The following is a 23,859-nucleotide window of genomic DNA, read 5'->3' as shown; positions in this document are numbered from 1 at the left end:
GTAGGTGATCTGCAAGGCAGGACACAGTGGCCCAATACATTGCTTAGTGGCCACCGAGTTCTGCTTTTCATATGTCCATAGTAAAGGCTGTAGGTAAACGGTGTCGTGGGAATCAGGAGAAGCAGTTCAGGGTATGGGCTAATGCAGACGTCCATGAACCTCGGTCAGAGCATGGATCACAATGCACAGACTGTCCACTGGCCTGAGCTCAACACCCTTATAGGCATGTATGAGTTTGAGTTGGGTGACTCACGGACAGAGCGTGCATTGCGATCCGTACTTGGACTGAGTTTCATGGACTTCTGCATGAGCCCTTACCCGGTCTGCTCTATGGCTCTAGGCCTCAGTGTCTACCTCTATAAAACTAAGAGTCAGAAGATTCTAGTTAGAGCAGGGTTTTTCTCAGATTGTTCCTATTGCTGTGGGTTGCAGGCAGATTCACTCTAATCTCGACTATGACAAGGAATAATTCTGTTTATTACTTTACTGAAGCAATGATTCAGACAAAGACGAAGGAGATGGGTAATGAATGTGGAACTTCCACTGAACAGAAGAACTGATTGTGTAGCTGATATTTGGAAAGAGATGGCACTGGGTAGGAAAACTCTGAGCATGTGCTGTAGCACTCTGTGGAGCTCTAGATTCTGATCGTCAGGAATCCTAGATTTCTTTTTTTTAACTCCATCGACAGCCTATCTTTTGCAAACGCAGCAAATCATGTTGAACATTTTTAGGTATCTATTTCTGATAAAGCTTAGTAGCATCCACTATGGCCACCTTAAGTAATCCCACAGGGTTTGTCACCATTGTGCTTTCCTGGGAACCTGGCACTATACCACACACCAAAGCAGGGTAAATCAACCCTTAGGATCGGACTACTATATTAATTGTAATATTTCTCCAGAAAGGATATTAATGAAAAACACAGTCACATATAACATATAATAACTTGACACAAGACAAAGACTCTTTAAAAAGAACAGTCTCTTTTGGAAGTGTGTTGGCCTAAAAAGTTGTAATTAAAATAAACGTATGTTCGGATCTTAATGTAAAACAGGGTTCAGTCTTCTCACGAACAGGGTATGCTGGGAACTGTAGTTTTACAAAAGCTGTTGTTGTACAGGTTGCTGACCCCTGGGGCAGGAGAACAATTCTATTTGAATGGTGAAACCATCTATATTTATTACATGATTGTATAGGAGGAAATAGGCATGGTTGGCTGAGGAAGAGCTGTGTAGTTTCATGGTGGGCTACAGAGTGGAGGAGAACAGAAAGCTAAGGATAATAGGTAAAAGATGGAGGCTAATATTGGCAATTCATCATTCGATGAGATTGACCAGAAAACTTTCTTCGTCCACCTCCACACATTCATCTTCCTCCTTGTCTTCACCATTTTCCACTTTCTGCTGGCCTGGGCTAACCAGGACAGCAGTGCCAAGCCCAACACCCTCCTTCTCGTTGCTGTCCAAGGTCTCAGGGGGGTAAAATTGTCTTGCAATAGATACAAATTCTGTTCCCATGTCGAGAACGATGAGTCGGTCCTGAAAAAGATTAGGTTCCCGTGTTATAAATAAACTGTGTCGCCTTTATGGTCTCATCTCTGTTCTCTATAGTGTTACACTCTCCATAACAAAAACCATAAGGGCTTCCTCATCCTCATCATCAGGGCTAACAGATCTCTGTGGAATGAAACACTACAGAGCTGACATTTAACACTTGTAATTAGTGTCTGCTCTGTCACCACTTACAGCAAATCACAAAATCCAGAACATTGTGTGACAAGCCTGAGGGAAGGTGGTGGTGAGGGGGGCGATGGAGGGACCTTTCAATGAAGACCATAAATCCATCTCCTCCTGCACTGCAGAGATTCACCATGTCAAATATGGATATTCTATTACCGTACATACTGTTCAAAGGCCTTGAATGAAAAGTTAATCTTCGGAAGGAGAGCCAGGGTCAGATTTTGTTCCCTTCATAGATATGGAGATGTTTTATGATGTGCTACACAAATCTTACATGAGTTCTAATTATCAGAAACGGATATGGTTCATAAATGGCATATTAATGGTATGCTTAGAAAATACATCATATATTAATCTTCTCTCATTTTCAACTGCCCCGATACATAACATTTAAAATAGATAAACCCCTGGAAGAGCAAATGAATATCAGCACCTTTCTACAAGTCTTCTACAGTAAACTAAGTGCGGTGGTAAGATATGAGGAGTGTGCCACAGGGGAAGACGAGCAAAGAGGTCATAGTGACATGAACCGATAAAATACCAACTAGGAGGACATAGCTTTAAGCCAATATCAAATATATGGGTTTAGTTTTATTATAGATCCCCTTAAATTAATCTATAATTTGTTTAGAACCCGATTAATAGGGACTGGACAGTAGGGTTGAGCGAAACGGGTCGATCATTTTCAAAAGTCGCCGACTTTTGGCTAAGTCGGCGTCTCATGAAACCCGATCCGACCCCTGTGCTTGTCGGCCATGCGGTACGCGACTTTCGCGCCAAAGTCGCGTTTCAATGACGCGAAAAGCGCCATTTCTCAGCCAATGAAGGTGAACGCAGAGTGTGGGCAGCGTGATGACATAGATCCTGGTCCCCACCATCTTAGAGAAGGGCATTGCAGTGATTGGCTTGCTGTCTGCGGCGTCACAGGGGCTATAAAGGGGCGTTCCCGCCGACCGCCATCTTACTGCTGCTGATCTGAGCTTAGGGACAGGTTGCTGCCGCTTCATCAGAAGCAGGGAGAGCGTTAGGCAGGGTCCACTAACCACCAAACCGCTTGTGCTGCAGCGATTTCCACTGTCCAACACCACCTTCGGTGTGCAGGAACAGTGGAAGCTATTTTTTTTTTTTTTTCCCCTCAGCGCTGTAGCTCATTGGGCTGCCCTAGAAGGCTCCGTGATAGCTGTATTGCTGTGTGTACGCCACTGTGGAAACCAACTGCTTTTTTCAAAGCACATATCCTCTTGTTCCTTCCTTTCTGCACAGCTATCTTTTTTGTTTGTCCACACTTTTTATTTAATTTGTGCATCAGTCCACTCCTATTGCTGCCTGCCATACCTGGCTTACATTACTGCAGGGAGATAGTAATTGTAGGACAGTTTTTTTTTTTTTTTTTTTTTTTTTTTGTGGGAGATTAAGATTGGCATTTCTGCTACAGTGCCATCCCTGTGTGTGCCATCTCTCACTGAGTGGGCCATAGAAAGCCTATTTATTTTTTCCGTGATTTGTGTTCTAAAATCTACCTCAACACAGAAACACTACATCAATCAGTGGGAGAAAAATATTGGCCTCAGTCAGGGCTTGTGTGCCACTGCTGTGTGTGCGCTATCTCTCATTCAGTGGGCTATAGCAAGCCTATATTTTTTTTTTTTTTTTTTTTTTTTTAATATTATTTGGTTTCAAAAGTCTCCCTGAAAAAAAAAAAAAACCTAAAAAAACAGTGGGAGAGTAATATTGCCCTTTCAGCTTGTGTGCCAGTCTTGACTCCTGGGTGTGCCACCTCTCTCCCTCTCATTCAGTGGGCCATAGAAAGCCTATTTATTTTTTTTTTTAAATATTATTGGGTTTCTAAAGTCTCCCTGAAAAAAACAAAAAATACATAAAAAAACAGTGGGAGAGTAATATTGCCCTTTCAGCTTGTGTGCCAGTCTTGACTCCTGGGTGTGCCACCTCTCTCCCTCTCATTCAGTGGGCCATAGAAAGCCTTTTTTTTTTTTGGTTTTTTTAATATTATTTGGTTTCTAAAGTCTCCCTGAAAAAAACAAAAAAAACATAAAAAACAGTGGGAGAGTAATATTGCCCTTTCAGCTTGTGCGCCAGTCTTGACTCCTGGTTGTGCCACCTCTCTCTCTCTAATTGTGGGCCATAGAAAGCCTTTTTTTTTTTTTTAAATATTATTGGGTTTCTAAAGTCTCCCTGAAAAAACAAAAAATACATAAAAAAACAGTGGGAGAGTAATATTGCCCTTTCAGCTTGTGTGCCAGTCTTGACTCCTGGGTGTGCCACCTCTCTCCCTTTCATTCAGTGGGCCATAGAAAGCCTATTTATTTTTTCCGTGATTTGTGTTCTAAATTCTACCTCAACACAAAAACACTACATCAATCAGTGGGAGAAAAATATTGGCCTCAGTCAGGGCTTGTGTGCCACTGCTGTGTGTGCTATCTCTCATTCAGTGGGCTATAGCAAGCCTATTTTTTTTTTTTTTTTTTTAATATTATTTGGTTTCTAAAGTCTCCCTGAAAAAAAAAAAAAACCTAAAAAAACAGTGGGAGAGTAATATTGCCCTTTCAGCTTGTGTGCCAGTCTTGACTCCTGGGTGTGCCACCTCTCTCCCTCTCATTCAGTGGGCCATAGAAAGCCTATTTATTTTTTTTTTTAAATATTATTGGGTTTCTAAAGTCTCCCTGAAAAAACAAAAAATACATAAAAAAACAGTGGGAGAGTAATATTGCCCTTTCAGCTTGTGTGCCAGTCTTGACTCCTGGGTGTGCCACCTCTCTCCCTTTCATTCAGTGGGCCATAGAAAGCCTATTTTTTTTTTTTTTAATATTATTTGGTTTCTAATTCTCCCTGAAAAAAAAAAAAAAACCTAAAAAAACAGTGGGAGAGTAATATTGCCCTTTCAGCTTGTGTGCCAGTCTTGACTCCTGGGTGTGCCACCTCTCTCCCTCTCATTCAGTGGGCCATAGAAAGCCTATTTATTTTTTTTTTTAAATATTATTGGGTTTCTAAAGTCTCCCTGAAAAAAACAAAAAATACATAAAAAAACAGTGGGAGAGTAATATTGCCCTTTCAGCTTGTGTGCCAGTCTTGACTCCTGGGTGTGCCACCTCTCTCCCTTTCATTCAGTGGGCCATAGAAAGCCTATTTATTTTTTTTTTTAAATATTATTGGGTTTCTAAAGTCTCCCTGAAAAAACAAAAAAAACCTAAAAAAACAGTGGGAGAGTAATATTGCCCTTTCAGCTTGTGTGCCAGTCTTGACTCCTGGGTGTGCCACCTCTCTCCCTCTCATTCAGTGGGCCATAGAAAGCCTATTTATTTTTTTTTTTAAATATTATTGGGTTTCTAAAGTCTCCCTGAAAAAAACAAAAAATACATAAAAAAACAGTGGGAGAGTAATATTGCCCTTTCAGCTTGTGTGCCAGTCTTGACTCCTGGGTGTGCCACCTCTCTCCCTTTCATTCAGTGGGCCATAGAAAGCCTATTTATTTTTTTTTTTAAATATTATTGGGTTTCTAAAGTCTCCCTGAAAAAACAAAAAAAACCTAAAAAAACAGTGGGAGAGTAATATTGCCCTTTCAGCTTGTGTGCCAGTCTTGACTCCTGGGTGTGCCACCTCTCTCCCTCTCATTCAGTGGGCCATAGAAAGCCTATTTATTTTTTTTTTTAAATATTATTGGGTTTCTAAAGTCTCCCTGAAAAAAACAAAAAATACATAAAAAAACAGTGGGAGAGTAATATTGCCCTTTCAGCTTGTGTGCCAGTCTTGACTCCTGGGTGTGCCACCTCTCTCCCTTTCATTCAGTGGGCCATAGAAAGCCTATTTATTTATTTTTTTAAATATTATTGGGTTTCTAAAGTCTCCCTGAAAAAAAAAAAAAAACCTAAAAAAACAGTGGGAGAGTAATATTGCCCTTTCAGCTTGTGTGCCAGTCTTGACTCCTGGGTGTGTCACCTCTCTCCCTCTCATTCAGTGGGCCATAGAAAGCCTATTTATTTTTTTTTTTAAATATTATTGGGTTTCTAAAGTCTCCCTGAAAAAACAAAAAATACATAAAAAAACAGTGGGAGAGTAATATTGCCCTTTCAGCTTGTGTGCCAGTCTTGACTCCTGGGTGTGCCACCTCTCTCCCTCTCATTCAGTGGGCCATAGAAAGCCTTTTTTTTTTTTGGTTTTTTTAATATTATTTGGTTTCTAAAGTCTCCCTGAAAAAAACAAAAAAAACATAAAAAACAGTGGGAGAGTAATATTGCCCTTTCAGCTTGTGCGCCAGTCTTGACTCCTGGTTGTGCCACCTCTCTCTCTCTAATTGTGGGCCATAGAAAGCCTTTTTTTTTTTTTTTTTTAATATTATTTGGTTTCTAAAGTCTCCCTGAGAAAAAAAAATAAATAAATTAGGTGGGAGATTAATATTGACATTAGTGCTTGAGTGACAGTCCTGCGTGTGTGTCATCTCTGTGATTTTGTGCCACAGAAAACAGAGTGTGTAACATTGTGCCTGATTTTCCTTGTGGTCTCACCAACCTGTTAAGGGATATTGAAATCATACTGAAGTTATAGCTCACCGTGTAAGTTGTTTGATAGCAACAAATAAAGTTACTTTGGTTAAGATTTTAAAACAATGAGGAAGTCTGGTGCAAGAGGTCGTCGTGGGCGTTCATTGTCAGCTGGTAATGATGGTAGTGGTAGTGGAGCATCAGGTGGTCGTGGGGATAAAAATATTCCACCTAAGTCTGGAGCTGTGGAGCCAGTTTCGTCGTCAGGCTACACAAGGCCTCGAACGCTCTCTTTTCTGGGAGTAGGAAAACCGCTTTTAAAGGCGGAGCAGCAACAGCAAGTTTTGGCTTACATTGCAGACTCAGCCTCTAGCTCTTTTGCCTCCTCTTCCGAAACTGGTAAATGTAAAAGCAGCGCGTCGCTTGTGGATGTTCACGGTCAGGGACAAGTCGCTTCCTTGTCCTCCTCAGCAAAAACTACAACAAGAGAGAAGGATGCAGCAGGCGACACAACGGGTCACTCCATGGAGCTCTTTACACATACCGTCCCTGGCTTAGAAAGTGAAACATTTAACAGGCCATGCCCATTACAAGTATATTCTGACATGGAGTGCACTGATGCACAGCCACAGCCAGAGTACTATGCTGCTCCTTTGACTCAGACCACCACATTGCCCTCTCAGGGTACAGATCCACAATCAGACCCTGATGAGACTATGTTGCCCCGCCACGAACGCTATACCACCGACCGACACAGTGACACAGACGAAGTTGCACACGAGCTCGAAGAGGAGGTAATAGATGACCCAGTTATTGACCCCGATTGGCAGCCATTGGGGGAACAGGGTGCAGGCGGCAGTAGTTCAGAAGCGGAGGTGGAGGAGGGGCCGCAGCAGGCATCAACATCGCAACAGGTTCCATCTGCCGGGCCCGTATCTGGACCAAAACGCGTGTCAAAGCCAAAACCTGTTGGAGCACAGCGTTGCCATCCGGTTAAAGCTCAGTCTGCAATCCCTGAAAAGGGATCAGAGTCTAGGAAGAGTGCAGTCTGGCATTTTTTTAAACAACATCCAACTGATCAGCGCAAAGTCATCTGTCAAAAATGTTCAACTAGCTTAAGCAGAGGTCAGAATCTGAAAAGTCTAAATACTAGTTGCATGCATAGACACTTAACCACCATGCATTCTCAAGCCTGGACTAACTACCAAACGTCCCTCAAGGTTGTAGCACCCTCGGCCAATGAAGCTAGTCAGCAACGCAACATCCCTTCCGTCACTGTAAGGCCACCATTTTCCGCACCACCGGCAGTATCTGTGCAGGTTTCTTTGCCAGCCAAAAGCAGTCAGGGTCAGGGAATCACCAGTTTTGTAGGAGGAAATATTGCATGTAGGGCACCGGCGGAAACAATACCGTCTCCAACCGTCTCTCAGTCTGCCATGTCCACCGGCACACCCGAAAGTTCCACGATCTACAGCTCTCCAGTCCAGCTCACCCTACATGAGACTCTGGTTAGAAAAAGGAAGTACTTATCCTCGCATCCGCGTACACAGGGTTTTAACGCCCACATAGCTAGACTAATCTCGTTAGAGATGATGCCCTACCGGTTAGTTGAAAGCGAAGCTTTCAAAGCCCTGATGGAGTACGCTGAACCACGATACGAGCTACCCAGTCGACACTTTTTTTCCAGAAAAGCCATCCCAGCCCTGCACCAGCATGTTAAACAGCGCATCGTCCATGCACTCAGGCAATCTGTGAGTACAAAGGTGCACCTGACTACAGATGCATGGACCAGTAGGCATGGCCAGGGACGTTATGTGTCCATCACGGCACACTGGGTGAATGTGGTGGATGCAGGGTCCACAGGCGACATCAATTTAGGGACAGTTGTGCCTAGCCCACGGTCTAGGAAACAGTTGGCTGTAGGCGTTCGCACCCCCTCCTCCTCCTCCTCGTCCTCCTGCAGAAGCTACAGCTCTTCCACAGAACGCAGTCGGCCAACCACTCCATCGGCAGATGACACTGTTGCACACCAGTTGTCCCATTATGGGCCAGCTACTGCCAAGCGTCAGCAGGCTGTATTGGCTATGAAGTGTTTGGGCGACAACAGACACACCGCGGAAGTTCTGTCCGAGTTCTTGCAACAAGAAACGCAGTCGTGGCTGGGCACAGTAGATCTTGAGGCAGGCAAGGTAGTGAGTGATAACGGAAGGAATTTCATGGCTGCCATCTCCCTTTCCCAACTGAAACACATTCCTTGCCTGGCTCACACCTTAAACCTGGTGGTGCAGTGCTTATTGAAAACTTATCCTGGGTTCTCCGACCTGCTCCTCAAAGTGCGTGCACTTTGCTCACATATCCGACGTTCGCCTGTACACGCCAGCCGTATGCAAACCTATCAGCGGTCTTTGAACCTTCCCCAGCATCGCCTAATCATAGACGTTGCAACAAGGTGGAACTCAACACTGCACATGCTTCAGAGACTGTGCGAACAGAGGCGTGCTGTTATTTATTTGTGGGAGGATACACGGGCAGGCAGTAGGATGGCAGACATGGAGTTGTCAGGTGTGCAGTGGTCGAAGATACAAGACATGTGTCAAGTCCTTCAGTGTTTTGAGGAATGCACACGGCTGGTTAGTGCAGACAACGCCGTAATAAGCATGAGCATCCCCCTAATGCGTCTGCTGATGCAAAGTTTGACGCACATAAAGGAGCAGGCGTCTGCACCAGAGGAAGAGGGAAGCCTTGATGACAGTCAGCCATTGTCTGGTCAGGGCAGTGTACAGGACGAGGTAGCGGGCGAAGAGGAGGTGGAGGACGAGGAGGATGATGGGGATGAGTATATTTTTAATGCGGAAACTTTCACGGGGGCACAGGAAATTGGTTGCGTGTCACGGCCGGGTTCTGGTTTTTTGAGGGACACAAGTGACGTAGATTTGCCTGCAACTGCCCCTCAACCAATCACAACCGGAGATTTGACAACTGGAACTTTGGCCCACATGGCGGATTATGCCTTACGTATCCTAAAAAGGGACACACGCATTACGAAAATGATGAACGATGACGATTACTGGTTGGCCTGCCTCCTTGATCCACGCTATAAAGGCAAATTGCAAAATATTATGCCACATGAGAACTTGGAACTAATATTAGCAACCAAACAATCAACTCTTGTTGACCGTTTGCTTCAGGCATTCCCAGCACACAGCGCACGTGATCGTTCTCACACGAGCTCCAGGGGGCAGCAGACTAGGAGTGTTAGGGGTGCACACATCAGAAGTGGCGTTGGACAGAGGGGTTTTCTGACCAGGTTGTGGAGTGATTTTGCTATGACCGCAGACAGGACAGGTACTGCTGCATCAATTGAAAGTGACAGGAGACAACATTTGTCCAGTATGGTTACTAACTATTTTTCATCCCTTATCGATGTTCTCCCTCAACCGTCATTCCCATTTGATTACTGGGCCTCCAAATTAGACACCTGGCCAGAATTGGCAGAATATGCATTGCAGGAGCTTGCTTGCCCGGCAGCAAGTGTCCTATCAGAAAGAGTATTCAGTGCTGCAGGGTCAATATTAACCGAAAAAAGGACTCGTCTGGCTACCCAAAATGTTGACGATCTAACATTCATTAAAATGAACCACAACTGGATTTCAAAATCTTTTGCCCCACCTTGCCCGGCCGACACCTAGCTTTCCTATGAAAAGCTCTTGCCTGTGAATTACTTTTCTAATGTCTAATTTGCTGCTGCAGATTGTACAGCATACGACATGTTTACACCTCCCTAAATGGCCAAACTCCCCACACGGGGCCGTGGTATCGCGACTTGGCGCAAGCACCCGTGAGACTGCTGTTTGTCTGAAGAGGTGGGTGTGCTCGCTTTTGGTTGACGGCATTGCTACTGGGTCCCTCATAGTACAATGTAGTGTCTCTGGCGGTGGTGGTGCGCACCCAACGTCAGACACACCGTTGTAACATGAGTGGCCCTGGGGCGGTCCCGCCGGCCTCAAGAGAGTTCCCCCCTACCCCAGCTCAAACTGGGCTCTACTACGTGCAAAATTATGTCGCACAGCTCCACCAATCTTTAGTCTATTCGCTGACATCATTCAATGTCTGGCACTGACAATACAAATTTGTAGACATCTATGATGCAACTTAAAGTAGTCTGTGTCTGTGTCCTATATTGGCACCATTAAATAGTTACTGCCAAATTACTATGTCAGAAACACAGCAGATGAGCCCACCCCTGTACCTAAGTATGCCATCTTTTTTTTTGTTTTGGTTGTTTTGCGAGACATTAACATCTATTTATATTTTGGGAGTACTGGGACAGACACTCCTTGCACTACTCCTCCACTCAGCACCAAGCTGCCTGCCCGTGTATCCATGTAACCGCTGTAAAACTGCCATGAGCCTATTGTTTGTTATTTTAGGCCTTTGATAGCCTGTCTGCGGTCCCTACTCCTCCACTGACCACCAAGCTGCCTGCCCGTGTATCCATGTAACCGCTGTAAAACTGCCATGAGCCTATTGTTTGTTATTTTAGGCCTTTGAAGCCTTTCTGCGCTCCCTCCTTCCACTAGTCCTCCACTGACCAGACCACTGCTGCCCGTGTACCCCTGGAACCAATTTTAAAGTGCCTACAGCCAGCCCATTTTATTGTGTTAGGCCTTCGAAGCCTGTCTGCGGTCCATACTTCCACTAGTCCTCCACTGACCAGACCACTGCTGCCCGTGTACCCCTGGAACCAATTTTAAAGTGCCTACAGCCAGCCCATTTTATTGTGTTAGGCCTTCGAAGCCTGTCTGCGGTCCATACTTCCACTAGGCCTCCACTGACCAGACCACTGCTGCCCGTGTACCCCTGGAACCAATTTTAAAGTGCCTACAGCCAGCCCATTTTATTGTGTTAGGCCTTCGAAGCCTGTCTGCGGTCCATACTTTAAATACTCCTCCACTCACCACCAAGCTGCCTGCCCGTGTATCCATGTAACCGCTGTAAAACTGCCATGAGCCTATTGTTTGTTATGTTAGGCCTTTGATAGCCTGTCTGCGGTCCCTACTTTAAATACTCCTCCACTCACCACCACCAAGCTGCCTGCCCGTGTATCCATGTAACCGCTGTGAAACTGCCATGAGCCTATTGTTTTTTTATGTTAGGCCTTTGATAGCCTGTCTGCGGTCCCTACTTTAAATACTCCTCCACTCACCACCACCAAGCTGCCTGCCCGTGTATCCATGTAACCGCTGTAAAACTGCCATGAGCCTATTGTTTGTTATTTTAGGCCTTTGAAGCCTTTCTGCGCTCCCTCCTTCCACTAGTCCTCCACTGACCAGACCACTGCTGCCCGTGTACCCCTGGAACCAATTTTAAAGTGCCTACAGCCAGCCCATTTTATTGTGTTAGGCCTTCGAAGCCTGTCTGCGGTCCATACTTCCACTAGTCCTCCACTGACCAGACCACTGCTGCCCGTGTACCCCTGGAACCAATTTTAAAGTGCCTACAGCCAGCCCATTTTATTGTGTTAGGCCTTCGAAGCCTGTCTGCGGTCCATACTTCCACTAGGCCTCCACTGACCAGACCACTGCTGCCCGTGTACCCCTGGAACCAATTTTAAAGTGCCTACAGCCAGCCCATTTTATTGTGTTAGGCCTTCGAAGCCTGTCTGCGGTCCATACTTCCACTAGGCCTCCACTGACCAGACCACTGCTGCCCGTGTACCCCTGGAACCAATTTTAAAGTGCCTACAGCCAGCCCATTTTATTGTGTTAGGCCTTCGAAGCCTGTCTGCGGTCCATACTTTAAATACTCCTCCACTCACCACCAAGCTGCCTGCCCGTGTATCCATGTAACCGCTGTAAAACTGCCATGAGCCTATTGTTTGTTATGTTAGGCCTTTGATAGCCTGTCTGCGGTCCCTACTTTAAATACTCCTCCACTCACCACCACCAAGCTGCCTGCCCGTGTATCCATGTAACCGCTGTAAAACTGCCATGAGCCTATTGTTTGTTATGTTAGGCCTTTGATAGCCTGTCTGCGGTCCTTACTTTAAATACTCCTCCACTCACCACCTAGCTGCCTGTGTATCCATGTAACCGATGTAAAACTGCCATGACTGCCTACTGTTTGTTATTTTAGGCCTTTGATAGCCTGTCTGCGGCCCCTACTTGCAATACTCCTCCACTGACCACAATGCTGCCTGGAGTGCCTGCCTGTGTATCCATGTAACCGATGTAAAACTGCCATGACTGCCTACTGTTTGTTATTTTAGGCCTTTGATAGCCTGTCTGCGGCCCCTACTTGCAATACTCCTCCACTGAGCACAATGCTGCCTGGAGTGCCTGCCTGTGTATCCATGTAACCGATGTAAAACTGCCATGACTGCCTACTGTTTGTTATTTTAGGCCTTTGATAGCCTGTCTGCAGCCCCTACTTGCAATACTCCTCCACTGACCACACCAATGCTGCCCGTGTACCCCTGGAACCTATTTAAAAGTTCATAGAGCCTAGTTATATATTTTATTTACTATTAATAAGGCCATGATGGACTACGCTGTACCACGCTACAAGCTAACCAGTCGACACTTCTTTTGCGAGAAAAGCCATCCCAACCCTCCACCAGCATGTAGAAGACCGCATTGTCCATGCACTCTGGCAATCTGTGAGTACAAAGGTGCACCTGACAACAGACGCATGGACCTGTAGGCATGGCCACGGAAGATTACGTGTCCATTACGGCGCAATGGGTTAATGTGGTGGATGCATGGTCCACAGGGGACAGCCTACTAAGTCTGTCTGCAGTCCCTAATTCAAATTGTCCTCCACTGTCTAAATCGGAACTTCCACCTTCTGGCTTTCGGCCTATAGTATCAGAAATTAAACTGCATTTGGCCTTCAACTTTGGTTAGGGCCTACTAACGGCTTCTGCCCCTCCCTGGTGTTGTCCTCAACTAAATAAAGCTGAGCTTCAACCTTCCGGCTCTCATTAAGTGGTTTTAAAAAAAAAAAAAATGGTGGTTAGGGCCTACTAACGGCTTCTGCCCCTCCCTGGTGTTGTCCTCAACTAAATAAAGCTGAGCTTCAACCTTCCGGCTCTCATTATGTGGTTTAAAAAAAAAAAATGGTGGTTAGGGCCTACTAACGGCTTCTGCCCCTCCCTGGTGTTGTCCTCAACTAAATAAAGCTGAGCTTCAACCTTCCGGCTCTCATTAAGTGGTTTTAAAAAAAAAATGGTGGTTAGGGCCTACTAACGGCTTCTGCCCCTCCCTGGTGTTGTCCTCAACTAAATAAAGCTGAGCTTCAACCTTCCGGCTCTCATTAAGTGGTTTTAAAAAAAAAAAAAATGGTGGTTAGGGCCTACTAACGGCTTCTGCCCCTCCCTGGTGTTGTCCTCAACTAAATAAAGCTGAGCTTCAACCTTCCGGCTCTCATTAAGTGGTTTTAAAAAAAAAATGGTGGTTAGGGCCTACTAACGGCTTCTGCCCCTCCCTGGTGTTGTCCTCAACTAAATAAAGCTGAGCTTCAACCTTCCGGCTCTCATTAAGTGGTTTTAAAAAAAAAAAAAATGGTGGTTAGGGCCTACTAACGGCTTCTGCCCCTCCCTGGTGTTGCCCTCAACTAAATAAAGCTGAGCTTCAACCTTCTGCTCCAAATTACCATTTTAAAAAATGCAATAGGCTTTTCCGGCCTACTAAAGGTGTCTGCCCCTCCCTGGTGTTGTCCTCAACTGAACAAAGCTGAGCTTCCACATTCTGGCTTTCGCCCTATACTATCAGATATTAAACTGCATTTGGCCTACTAGTGTGGTTAGGCCCTTGAAACAGTGTCTGCTGCTCTTGGGTTTGCTACTCCACTGAACAAAGCAATGCCGCCTGTTTAGTCCTGTTACCAATTTTGAACTGCATGTAGCCTACTTTATTCTTTGGCCCTATATCTGTTTCCTCCTCATCCTGCCCATTGCCCAGCCACTGCTAAATGAGTCTGCTGGTACATTGACCTAGACCACTACATTCCCCTTGTACTCTACACAGCCAGAATCTGTCCCTGCTGAAAGTAAGGTTCCCCTTCCCGCATGTTATACCACCTTACACAGGGACAAAGAGGAAGGTGCAGATGAAAGTGCAGGTTCCTTCATCAGGTGGGGGGGCATACTCGTTGGCGACGTCACTGGCACAGGGCCCCTCAGAGTACGCAAAAGTGTCGCTGCTGGTGGGAGGCGCCCCCGCCATGCAAACACACCGCCGTACTTTGAGGGGCCCTGTGCCAGTGGCAATGCGAACGAGTGGGCCCCCCCTGCTTGCTCAGGATCACAGCACTTGCAACTTTTAAATACTTACCTTTCCCTGCAACACCGCCGTGACGTAGTCCGCATTTCCTGGGCCCACGAAAAACTTGAGCCAGCCCTACTCCCCCCACAACTTTCCCCCAATTCCCTATGCCCAACTATTATTATACAGTTAATTAAGATTGGCAAGCTTCAGAAACAAGAATGGATGTTTTTGGCATTAAAATGGGCACTGTAGGTGTTTTCCTGGCCTCCACTCACTGCCGACTATGCTTCCCCATTGACTTGCATTGGGTTTCGTGTTTCGGTCGATCCCCGACTTTTAGCGATAATCGGCCGACTGCACTCGACTCGACTCTGGACAAAATCGGGTTTCCCAAAACCCTACTCGATCTTAAAAAAATGAAAGTCGCTCAACCCTACTGGACAGTATTTGAAAGAAGAAGTTCTAAATTAAGGTGAATAATACTATTGCAAAACCAAGAAGGCAGCATCTTCTGTTCGAACATCTTCTGAAGTTGTGCGACCCTCACCTGATATCTGAATAACTGGCGGAGTCAGTGGACTTTCCTCTATTTCTTGGCTTTGAATGTTGTGTGATTATAAATGAGCTATATAACACGATGGTCTTGTATCTGCTCTTTAAAGAGTTCTGCAGGATTATAAAAACATGGTTGTTCTTCACAATGGTTGTGTCATGTCAATGGGGCTGAGTTGCAAAATCTCACACAAACTGTGGACAAGTGTGACACTGTTTTTGGAACCACAAAATCATGGTTTTTCCTATTTTACACAACTTTTTTGACGAAATGTCCCATTTCGGACTGTCGATCGCCTTGTTCTCCCAGAGATAAGCCACCAACAGATATGTCTGTCAGTAGCTTTCTCATAGAATGAGCAATCCTTTATGTGCCCAAGATGGCTTACCAGCTATAGAACACATATGGTCAGCTTAAATAGTGTCGCAGAATATGAGGGAGTATTCAGAAATCTTTAGCCTTCCACTTGACTTACCAGAACAAATAGGTACCTCTCAGGAGGTGGAAGATTGTGCTGTTCAAATATGCTGGTCTCCTCGGCCAACAGGTTGAGCAGACAACGAGCCTCTGTGGGGTCCCGCATACTATTATAGGAGTGGTTGGAGGTCACAGTGAGCAAAGAATCTGCTTCATTATGAAAACCTGAGTGTGAAAGAAAGAATCTGAGGGAAGACTGGAGAAATAAGGGTTTATTCATAGAAATGAAAGAAAAATTTGCAGCTGTATTACATTGTGCAAACTTTGGTTGTGATTTATATTTCAAAATTTCCTGGGTAAACAGCAAAGCATCTGCAATAAAAGCACTACATTCACCTTCCCTGGCAGTTGTTGCCACTCCTCTGGTCCCCACATTTTTTGGCCTCCAGCACAGATAGCTGATCACAAGTGATCACTACAGGCTGGGTGTACAGATATTGGAGGGGGACAAGGAGATGCTTGTCACAGGACCATCAGGAGAAGTTTACAACTTTTCTTTTTTACCCCATCTGTACATATTCTGCAACAGTGCAACAGAAACTACCAAAATTGAGATTTGTCGCAGATTTTGATTCCCACCCACCCCCACATTGAACTCAATGGGAACAATCCACCAGAAATCTGAAAAAAAAAACAAAAACAAAATTGCAACAATCTAGATAGCCCATGGATTCTATAGGCTAAGGCTTTATTTGCAATGTCAGGTTTACAGGACAAACCTTGAGAAAATATTTGTTAAACATTGGCTCACCTAGATTTTCCAGAAGAGACCTCCAACGATCCTTCACATCTTTACGTATCTGTCTGTGGGCGCTGATATCAAAACTCAGTCGGCGGTAATCCTGAGTAAGAGATGGAAAATCACAAGCATCTCATACAAAGATACAACGCTAGTCATCTTCACCTGTCTTCCTGAGTATGCTGGCCATTGCTGACTTCAAAGCTAATGTATGTCTTTCTGTCATCTTAGGGTATGTGTCCACGGGCCGGATTACATCCGGATTAGCTGTGGATTGAACGCTGCATACAGCCGCAGTGTTCAATCTGCAGTGTCCAGATGTTACAGCATAGTGGAGGGAATTTTACGAAATCCCATCTCCACTATGCGTGCGAACATGCACCCGGCGGCCCTGCATTTCCGGACATGCGGCACGTCTTTTTAGAACGCAGCATGTCTGTTTACCTTGTGGCGACGCTCTGTCTCTGCAAGATAAATAACACAGTCCTATGTATAGGGTGCGGCGATTCCGGATATGTGCAATGAACACATCCGGAATCACCGTCTGTACAGAAGGGGGCGGAGCTTAGGGCGGAGCGGGTTTTCCGCTCCATCCAAAGCGCCATCATTATGGACCGTGGACACGCACCCTTAGCCTTTAATCCTTCATTGTATTTGATCTTAATATTGAAAATCTGAAGAATATATTACATTCTCAATTATATTCGATGATCAGCCCAAAAACTGACAGTACAATTGAGGCTAAAGTTTTGCTTGCCTTTTTAGCAAAGTATTTATTGCTCACTATTGTAAAAAGGACCTTTCACCAGGTCAAAAATAGAACAATTCTTGCTCTGATTTTATACCCACTGCTCCAGTGAATATTTCATTTTTTTTAATCTTTGTAAAAAAAAAAAAATGGTCTTCCTTGACCTGGCAACAGGTCCTATTATTACCTATTTCCGCGACATAATATCATTTTCAGATACAACATTCTGTTCTGAATAGGTCTACTGTACATAAAAGGCCAAATCTCCTGCATAGAAATAGCACTGAAAGGTAGTTGTATAGTGGGGTCTTCTCAAAGATGTTGGACAGTATGTATAATATAAAGGGTGGTCTTTTGTAGGTCATTCTCTATATTTTTTCCTTTTTGTATGGACTTGTGTATTCCCCATAGTTGATTTGGTTGTTGATGTTTGACCACTAAAATTACATCTAAATTTGCCAGGACTGTCCCAATTTTCTGGAGACAATCTTGGCAAATTTAGTGGTTTTCGTATGCTCTTACCCCCAAAATTTGCAACCTATTTTGCTGTTCCCAAACCAGAATTTAAACATCATTATTTGACAAATATCAATTTGGTAAGTATGGAACTACTGTTCTTCCAGTCCAAGTAAAATCTCTAAACATCTTTGTACATTTTCTTTGTTCTGCTGTGCAGTCAGCTTCTGACATTCACGATTTCCAGTCACTTACTGACCTCTGAGCCCCTCCGAGTCCGTAATCGCTTCTGCAGTAAATTGTACAACTCTCGATCGTCGTCTCTTTCAGTATGAGACACATCTTGGGGCTCATTCCACAAGTTTGCTTCTTCTGCTCTTCGACGTTTCACCTCCCGATCAAAGTACAAGAGGGTATCGCTACAATACAAATAGATCCGTGAACCCAAACTGTCCCAAGTTACGACAAAGATTCCTACATGCAGGGTGACAGCTGACAAGCATCTGCTTTTCCTGAACAGGTTGTTTGTACCCAAACTTTAGGTCACTTGGAAACTTCACCAATGCAACACATTCTACCTACATATGTCAGGACATGAGTTATATATAGCCCTGGGTCAGCACATCTTCTAGCAGCTGTACCATATAGTCAGCTCCTTCATGCTACGGTCACTAAGTCAATAGCAACAACTGTTAGCGGTCACTCTGTAAACTACAAATCCCAAGAGGGGCAGTAGTACATGCTGTTATCCAGGCATCATAGGGAATGCTCTTAATGCCCCCCCCCCCCCCCAGCCTCCTGATGAACCAGCATCTATAGGGGGAAACGCGTTGAGGCGAAACAATGTTTCCATGTTGATAACTGTGACAGTGTCTCGGTATTGGTAACAATAGGGAATATCAAGAACCAACATTTGGGACATGGTATTGGTAATAATGGGGACTGTACGTCTGCTTAAAGAGACGAGATACATTGCTTGGGATTATCATCATTACAGGACTAATATTTGGGATTTATCCGTGTTGGTGATGTACCTTGGTTTAAGTGATTTTTTTGTGGACATTGGGGTACAGCAATAGCCCTAGGAAATATAAATAGCCATGTAGGATGTACCCTATGTCCTGTCCCTTGAAGCTATTTGTCCTTTTGTATTCCATGGCTATGTTTAGCACACATATCTTGTTGGTGGATTAGCTGAGTTTGTTTGTATGTTCTTCCTTCATAACATTATTTTTGTAGCTGCATATCATTTTAGGGCATAATAGTCTATCAGGGAAAGATGACGTTGAGTGGTGGCGCCATTCTTGCATGATTTATTCTGAGGGTGCCATCCTCCGCTGCTAGGCAGGGTTGTGTATAGGGACATAGTAGGCATCTGGTTATCATCATTCCTATTGCCTTATAACCTTGGGACAACTGCCTTCCGTTTATCATTATATGTGTGTCCTTTTTAGGTTTGTTGTATACTTTTAATGAATATTTAATAAAATGTATCCTTTTGAGGAACTATTTTCTGTAAGTCTGTTTAGTGGATTCTCTTGTGAAAATACATTACTGTTGTGTTAACAGAAGAGTAAAATCAGAATTGGTGCCCGCTTTGTACTGATAGTGAAGGCTCAAGAACAGGGGCTGTCTTTAGGAATTAGCGCACAGGGTCACCCTAGGTAAGCACTCCAGTTTGTCAGTCCATGAAGTGCAAATGGCAAATTGATTTTCCTACTGTTGTCTTAATATTGACAAGTGCGAATATTAAACCAGTCAATTTAGATGAAATATTTTTCTAATTATCACTACAACAATGGTGAGGGGTATGCAGTATTTGCAGGGTAGACCTCACCATGGGAAATACCAAATTACAGGGTGAGTAATAATAAAAAAAAAAGACCTCGGTTTCCCTTATGTTTATTGAACAGGATAATGTTTTGGAAGTCTTAGGGTATGTTTCCACGGTCAGTAAACGCTGCTTGTTTGACGCTGCAGCGTCAAACAAGCAGCGTCCAGATGTTCCAGCATAGTGGAGGGGATTTTATGAAATCCCGTCTCCACTATGCGTGGAAACCCGCACGCGGCGGCCCTGCGACTCCGGACATGCTGCGCGTCTTTTCAGAACGCAGCATGTCCGTACACCTTGCGGGGACGCAGCGTCCCCGCAAGGCATATCACAGGGCCCTACGGCGAGGGGTGCGATGATCCCGGATGTGTACTGTACACATCCGGCACCATCGCGTCCCATTAAGGGGGCGGGGCTTAGCGCCGAGCGGCTTCGCCCTAAGGGTATGGCTCCACGGTACGGCTTGCCGGCGGGTTCGCCGCAGCGGCGAAGCCGCTCGGCGCTAAGCCCCGCCCCCTTAATGGGACGCGATGGTGCCGGATGTGTACAGTACACATCCGGGATCATCGCACCCCTCGCCGTAGGGCCCTGTGATATGCCTTGCGGGGACGCTGCGTCCCCGCAAGGTGTACGGACATGCTGCGTTCTGAAAAGACGCGCAGCATGTCCGGAGTCGCAGGGCCGCCGCGTGCGGGTTTCCACGCATAGTGGAGACGGGATTTCATAAAATCCCCTCCACTATGCTGGAACATCTGGACGCTGCTTGTTTGACGCTGCAGCGTCAAACAAGCAGCGTTTACTGACCGTGGAAACATACCCTTATTCATCAGAGTAAAAGCTTCTTTGATAGCATCCAATCAGAGCTCAGCTTTGATTAGACCAGAGCAGTGTAAAAAATGAATAAAGCCCATAGCCCTTGGTCTTCTCTGCCAATTTAGCGGTACATTTTGAGTCAGATTGTATTGTTGTGTGTCCAACATGCCTTATTGTAATAGTGGAGAGGCCTATGTACATTCAGGCCTATTTACAGAAATACACGACTATTTTCGAATCTTCTTGTTCCAGCAAGAAGTAGGATATAGGGTTTGGTGCAAAGGTGAGTAGCACAGTATGGCCAATGCCAATTTTCACTATTCCATGATGAAATGAGGATACATGGGCAACCTTTAGCCATTCTTTATATAGTTAGCTGTTCATGAGCATCAGGTTTGTTTAAGCTAATATATATTCCGATACTAACTCATTGAGTTATCGGTGTGACCCGAACAATCATGATGGCCTGACCATACAGTAACAGTTCTTACATACTGACAGTAGACAGCACTATTGTGGAAGCTGGAAAGAAAATATATCCAAAAATATTGGGAGATGGAAAGGAAGAAAAGAGGGACCCTAACTTCACACGGAGCACAAAAGATCCTGGAGCAGCAATATTACTACTTGCAGGATCAGAGAATAAACACTCTACAGTACATGTATGAACCATGTTAACAGTGTCAATTGGTGGTGTCATCCAATTCTTTGAGATTGTGCCCAAACCAAGACTAGGATATATCCCTACCTATCTGAGACATCGCGCATTATGGCTGTGGCCTACACGGAGGACTAGGGTCTCCATTACAAAGATAAAAAGTGGGCTTCTATCAGACTGTGGTTTGACTCCACTTCTCTCATAACCACCCACAGGAGGTTCTTAGCCCATATCACATCTTCATGAATCAAGTTCACTTCTACCATTTCTGTATGCCAACATGGTAGAACATTGGGTGACCACATCATTACGTAGGTTCCAACACTTATTACAATGTGGTCAGCATCAACATGATTTGGGGCCCCAATCCCTCAGTCTGTAACTAACCTAACCTGATAAGCTTGGACTATGGTATATGCTTCCTTGTATTTGGGTTCTCCTTTATAAAAGGTTATTCCCAACATTGCAAGTTTCAGCTATCTGCTGGATAGATAAGTTGCTGACTGATGGGTGTCTGACTGCTGCACGCCCTACCCCACCAGTGATCTCACGGACTGGCTCTACATTACCCTGTTGGCTGGAGCGATGGTTGTACATGCTCATCTATGCTCCTTTGTCTATTTGACTCCTGGAAAAAAAACAATTGCTGTACTGCTCCACTAACAGAATCTACAGATTCAGAGTGCCAATGAGAGGCTCTCGAAACCTCTGGATAGGGTACTTCTTAGCTCAAAACTACAAGGTTTGGTGCTTTTTTTGGCATTTGCACTAGAGGCAATGATTGGTATGTGCTTTGAGTATTTGGTCTTCCATCTTATCATAAAACTATTAACCTGCATTTCAGATCTGCTTTATTCCAAGATGAGGCAAACAATGGAACTTCCAGGATCACACCCACTCATACAGTATATGTAGACTAGGATGCTGCTGTTTTATTGGAGGAAAAACAGACCCAATTTTCATAATCTTGGAAATCCCTATACATTTTGGACATGGGTAAGTAAAGGGATATACCCAATTGCCCTAGTAGAAACGTAGCTGACATTGTCATACCCTGGAAATGTCAGTCAGTACATGATGGAATTATGATGCCTTGAAAAGAGCCGGAGTGCCAGGAAATTCTGTGATTTGTAGTACACTATCAACTACGCTGACTGAATTTGATGTGTGGTACTTGCAATTTTAGAATAATCCTTAGTAGATATATGGTATCGTACAAGACACAGTAGAAGCATATATATATATAGGTATATCTCACTATAGATATGACTATACAAAATCACAAATATTGCCTAATCATAAGTTACCTGATTAAAGGGCTCTTCTCTGGAGCCTCATCATGACAGCAGCAGCATAGGAAGCGATAAAAGGTCGTCCGCACTGCCATACTGGGGGTCAGTACTGCATGGCATAGGAATGGTGGGATGGGGGTCTTAGCATGGGTGGTGTTACTATACAAAAAAATTCACTGTAATTGGAATGAAAGAACAAGAGAGTCACATGGGCAACAGCACAACTGTAAGCCTCCAGCTAAGAAGCGTGATAAGTATGGGTTGGCTATGAAGACATGTCCTATCATTTCCTGGTGGGAAGATGAAACGTAGACGAATATTCCATTTTGGAGACTTTTGAGAGGGGTTAATCTGTGACGTTGAGGGAGTCATTATAGGAGTAAAATCTTAATTTTGGAATCCCTTAAATCTACAGAAAGGTGAGATCTGCTATAATGCCACTTAGAATAAATAACACTAACTACACTGCTCAAAAAAATAAAGGGAACATTTAACCAACACAATGTAACTCCAAGTCAATCACCTTTCTGTGAAATCAACCTGTCCAGTTATGAAGAAACACCAATAGTGGATCTATTTCTCCTGCTGTTGTGCAAATGGAACAGACAACAGGTAGAAATGATAGGCAATTAGAAAAGACAAGCCCTATAAAAGGAGTGGTTCTGCAGCAGATGACCACATGTCATTTCTCTGTTTTCATCATTTTTGGCTGTTTCGGGTCACTATTGCATTTTGTCATTGCTCTCACCCCTAGAGGTACTGTACAGTAGCATGAGGCAGTGTCTACAACCCACAAAAATTGCTCAGGTAGTGCAGCTCATCCAGGATGGCACATTAATGTGAGTTGTGGCAAGATGGGTACCGGTGTCTGTCAGCGTAGTGTCCAGAGCATGGAGCAGATACCAGGAGACAGACCAGTACACCAGGAGACGTGGAGGGGGCGGTAGGAGGGCAACAACCCAGTACAAGGACCATTACCTCCTCCTTTGTGCAAGGAGGAACAGGAGGAGTTGGGCCACAGCCCTGCAAAATGACCTCCAGCAGGCCACTAACATCCATGTGTCTGCTCAGACTGTCAGAAACAGACTCCATGAGGGTGGTATGAGGGCCCGACATCCACAAATGGGTGTTGTGCCGACATCCCAATACCATGAAGGGCGGTTGGCATTTGCCAGAGAACGCCAAGATTTGCAGATTCGACATGTGACAGACGTAACAGAGTCTGGAGACGCCATGGAGAACATTCTGCCTTCAACATCCTCCAGCATGACCGGTTTCGCAGTGGGTCAGTAATGGTGTGGAAAGGCATTTTTTTGTAGGGTCGAACAGCCCTCCATGTGCTAGCCAGAGGTACCCTGACTGCCATTAGGTACCAGGATGAGATCCTCAGACCCATTGTGAGACCATATGCAGATGTAGTGGGCCCTGGGTTCCTTCTGATGCATCACAATGCTAGGCCTCATATGGCTGAAGTATCAGCAGTTCCTGCATGATGAAGGCATTGAAGCTACAGACTGGCCTCCCCGTTCCCCAGACCTGAAACCAATCAAGCACATCTGGACATCATGTCTCGTTTCATTCACCAATGCCACATTGCACCACAGACTGTACAGGAGGTGACTTATGCTTTAATCCAGGTCTGAGAGGAGATCCCTCAAGAGAACACCCACCGCCTCATCAAGAGCATGCCCAGGCATTGTAGGGAGGTCATACAGGTACGTGGAGGCCACACACACTACTGAGCATCATTTCCTTGTCTTGAGGCATTTCCATTGAAGTTGGATCAG

The 23,859-nt window shown here is 44.9% G+C and overlaps 1 protein-coding gene across 1 annotated transcript; it reads right to left on the bottom strand.

The window, feature by feature from the left end:
• Positions 1-966: 966 nt before the first annotated feature.
• LOC143769112 (melanoregulin-like) lies at positions 967-22,376 on the bottom strand. The gene is made up of 5 exons (XM_077257690.1): positions 22,088-22,376; positions 17,738-17,897; positions 16,287-16,377; positions 15,534-15,700; positions 967-1,541 (listed from the first exon to the last, which is right to left on the bottom strand). The coding sequence occupies exons 1-5, from the start codon at positions 22,165-22,167 to the stop codon at positions 1,320-1,322; spliced, it is 720 nt and encodes a 239-aa protein (XP_077113805.1). The 5' UTR covers positions 22,168-22,376; the 3' UTR covers positions 967-1,319.
• Positions 22,377-23,859: the final 1,483 nt, after the last annotated feature.

This window comes from Ranitomeya variabilis, chromosome 4 (assembly GCF_051348905.1).
Source record: "Ranitomeya variabilis isolate aRanVar5 chromosome 4, aRanVar5.hap1, whole genome shotgun sequence".
Taxonomy (NCBI): Eukaryota; Metazoa; Chordata; class Amphibia; order Anura; family Dendrobatidae; genus Ranitomeya; species Ranitomeya variabilis.
This window is presented reverse-complemented; position numbering and strand designations above follow the sequence as displayed.

What these genes read in the sequence shown, in the direction of transcription:
- LOC143769112 (XM_077257690.1), bottom strand. Translation starts at nt 22,167, where the DNA reads ATGGCAGTGCGGACGACCTTTTATCGCTTCCTATGCTGCTGCTGTCAT. An exon ending in GGACTCGGAGGGGCTCAGAG is followed by an intron (nt 16,378 to 17,737) that starts GTCAGTAAGTGA and finishes TCTCTTACTCAG; the next exon opens with GATTACCGCCGACTGAGTTT. An exon ending in GTCTCTTCTGGAAAATCTAG is followed by an intron (nt 15,701 to 16,286) that starts GTGAGCCAATGT and finishes TTTCACACTCAG; the next exon opens with GTTTTCATAATGAAGCAGAT.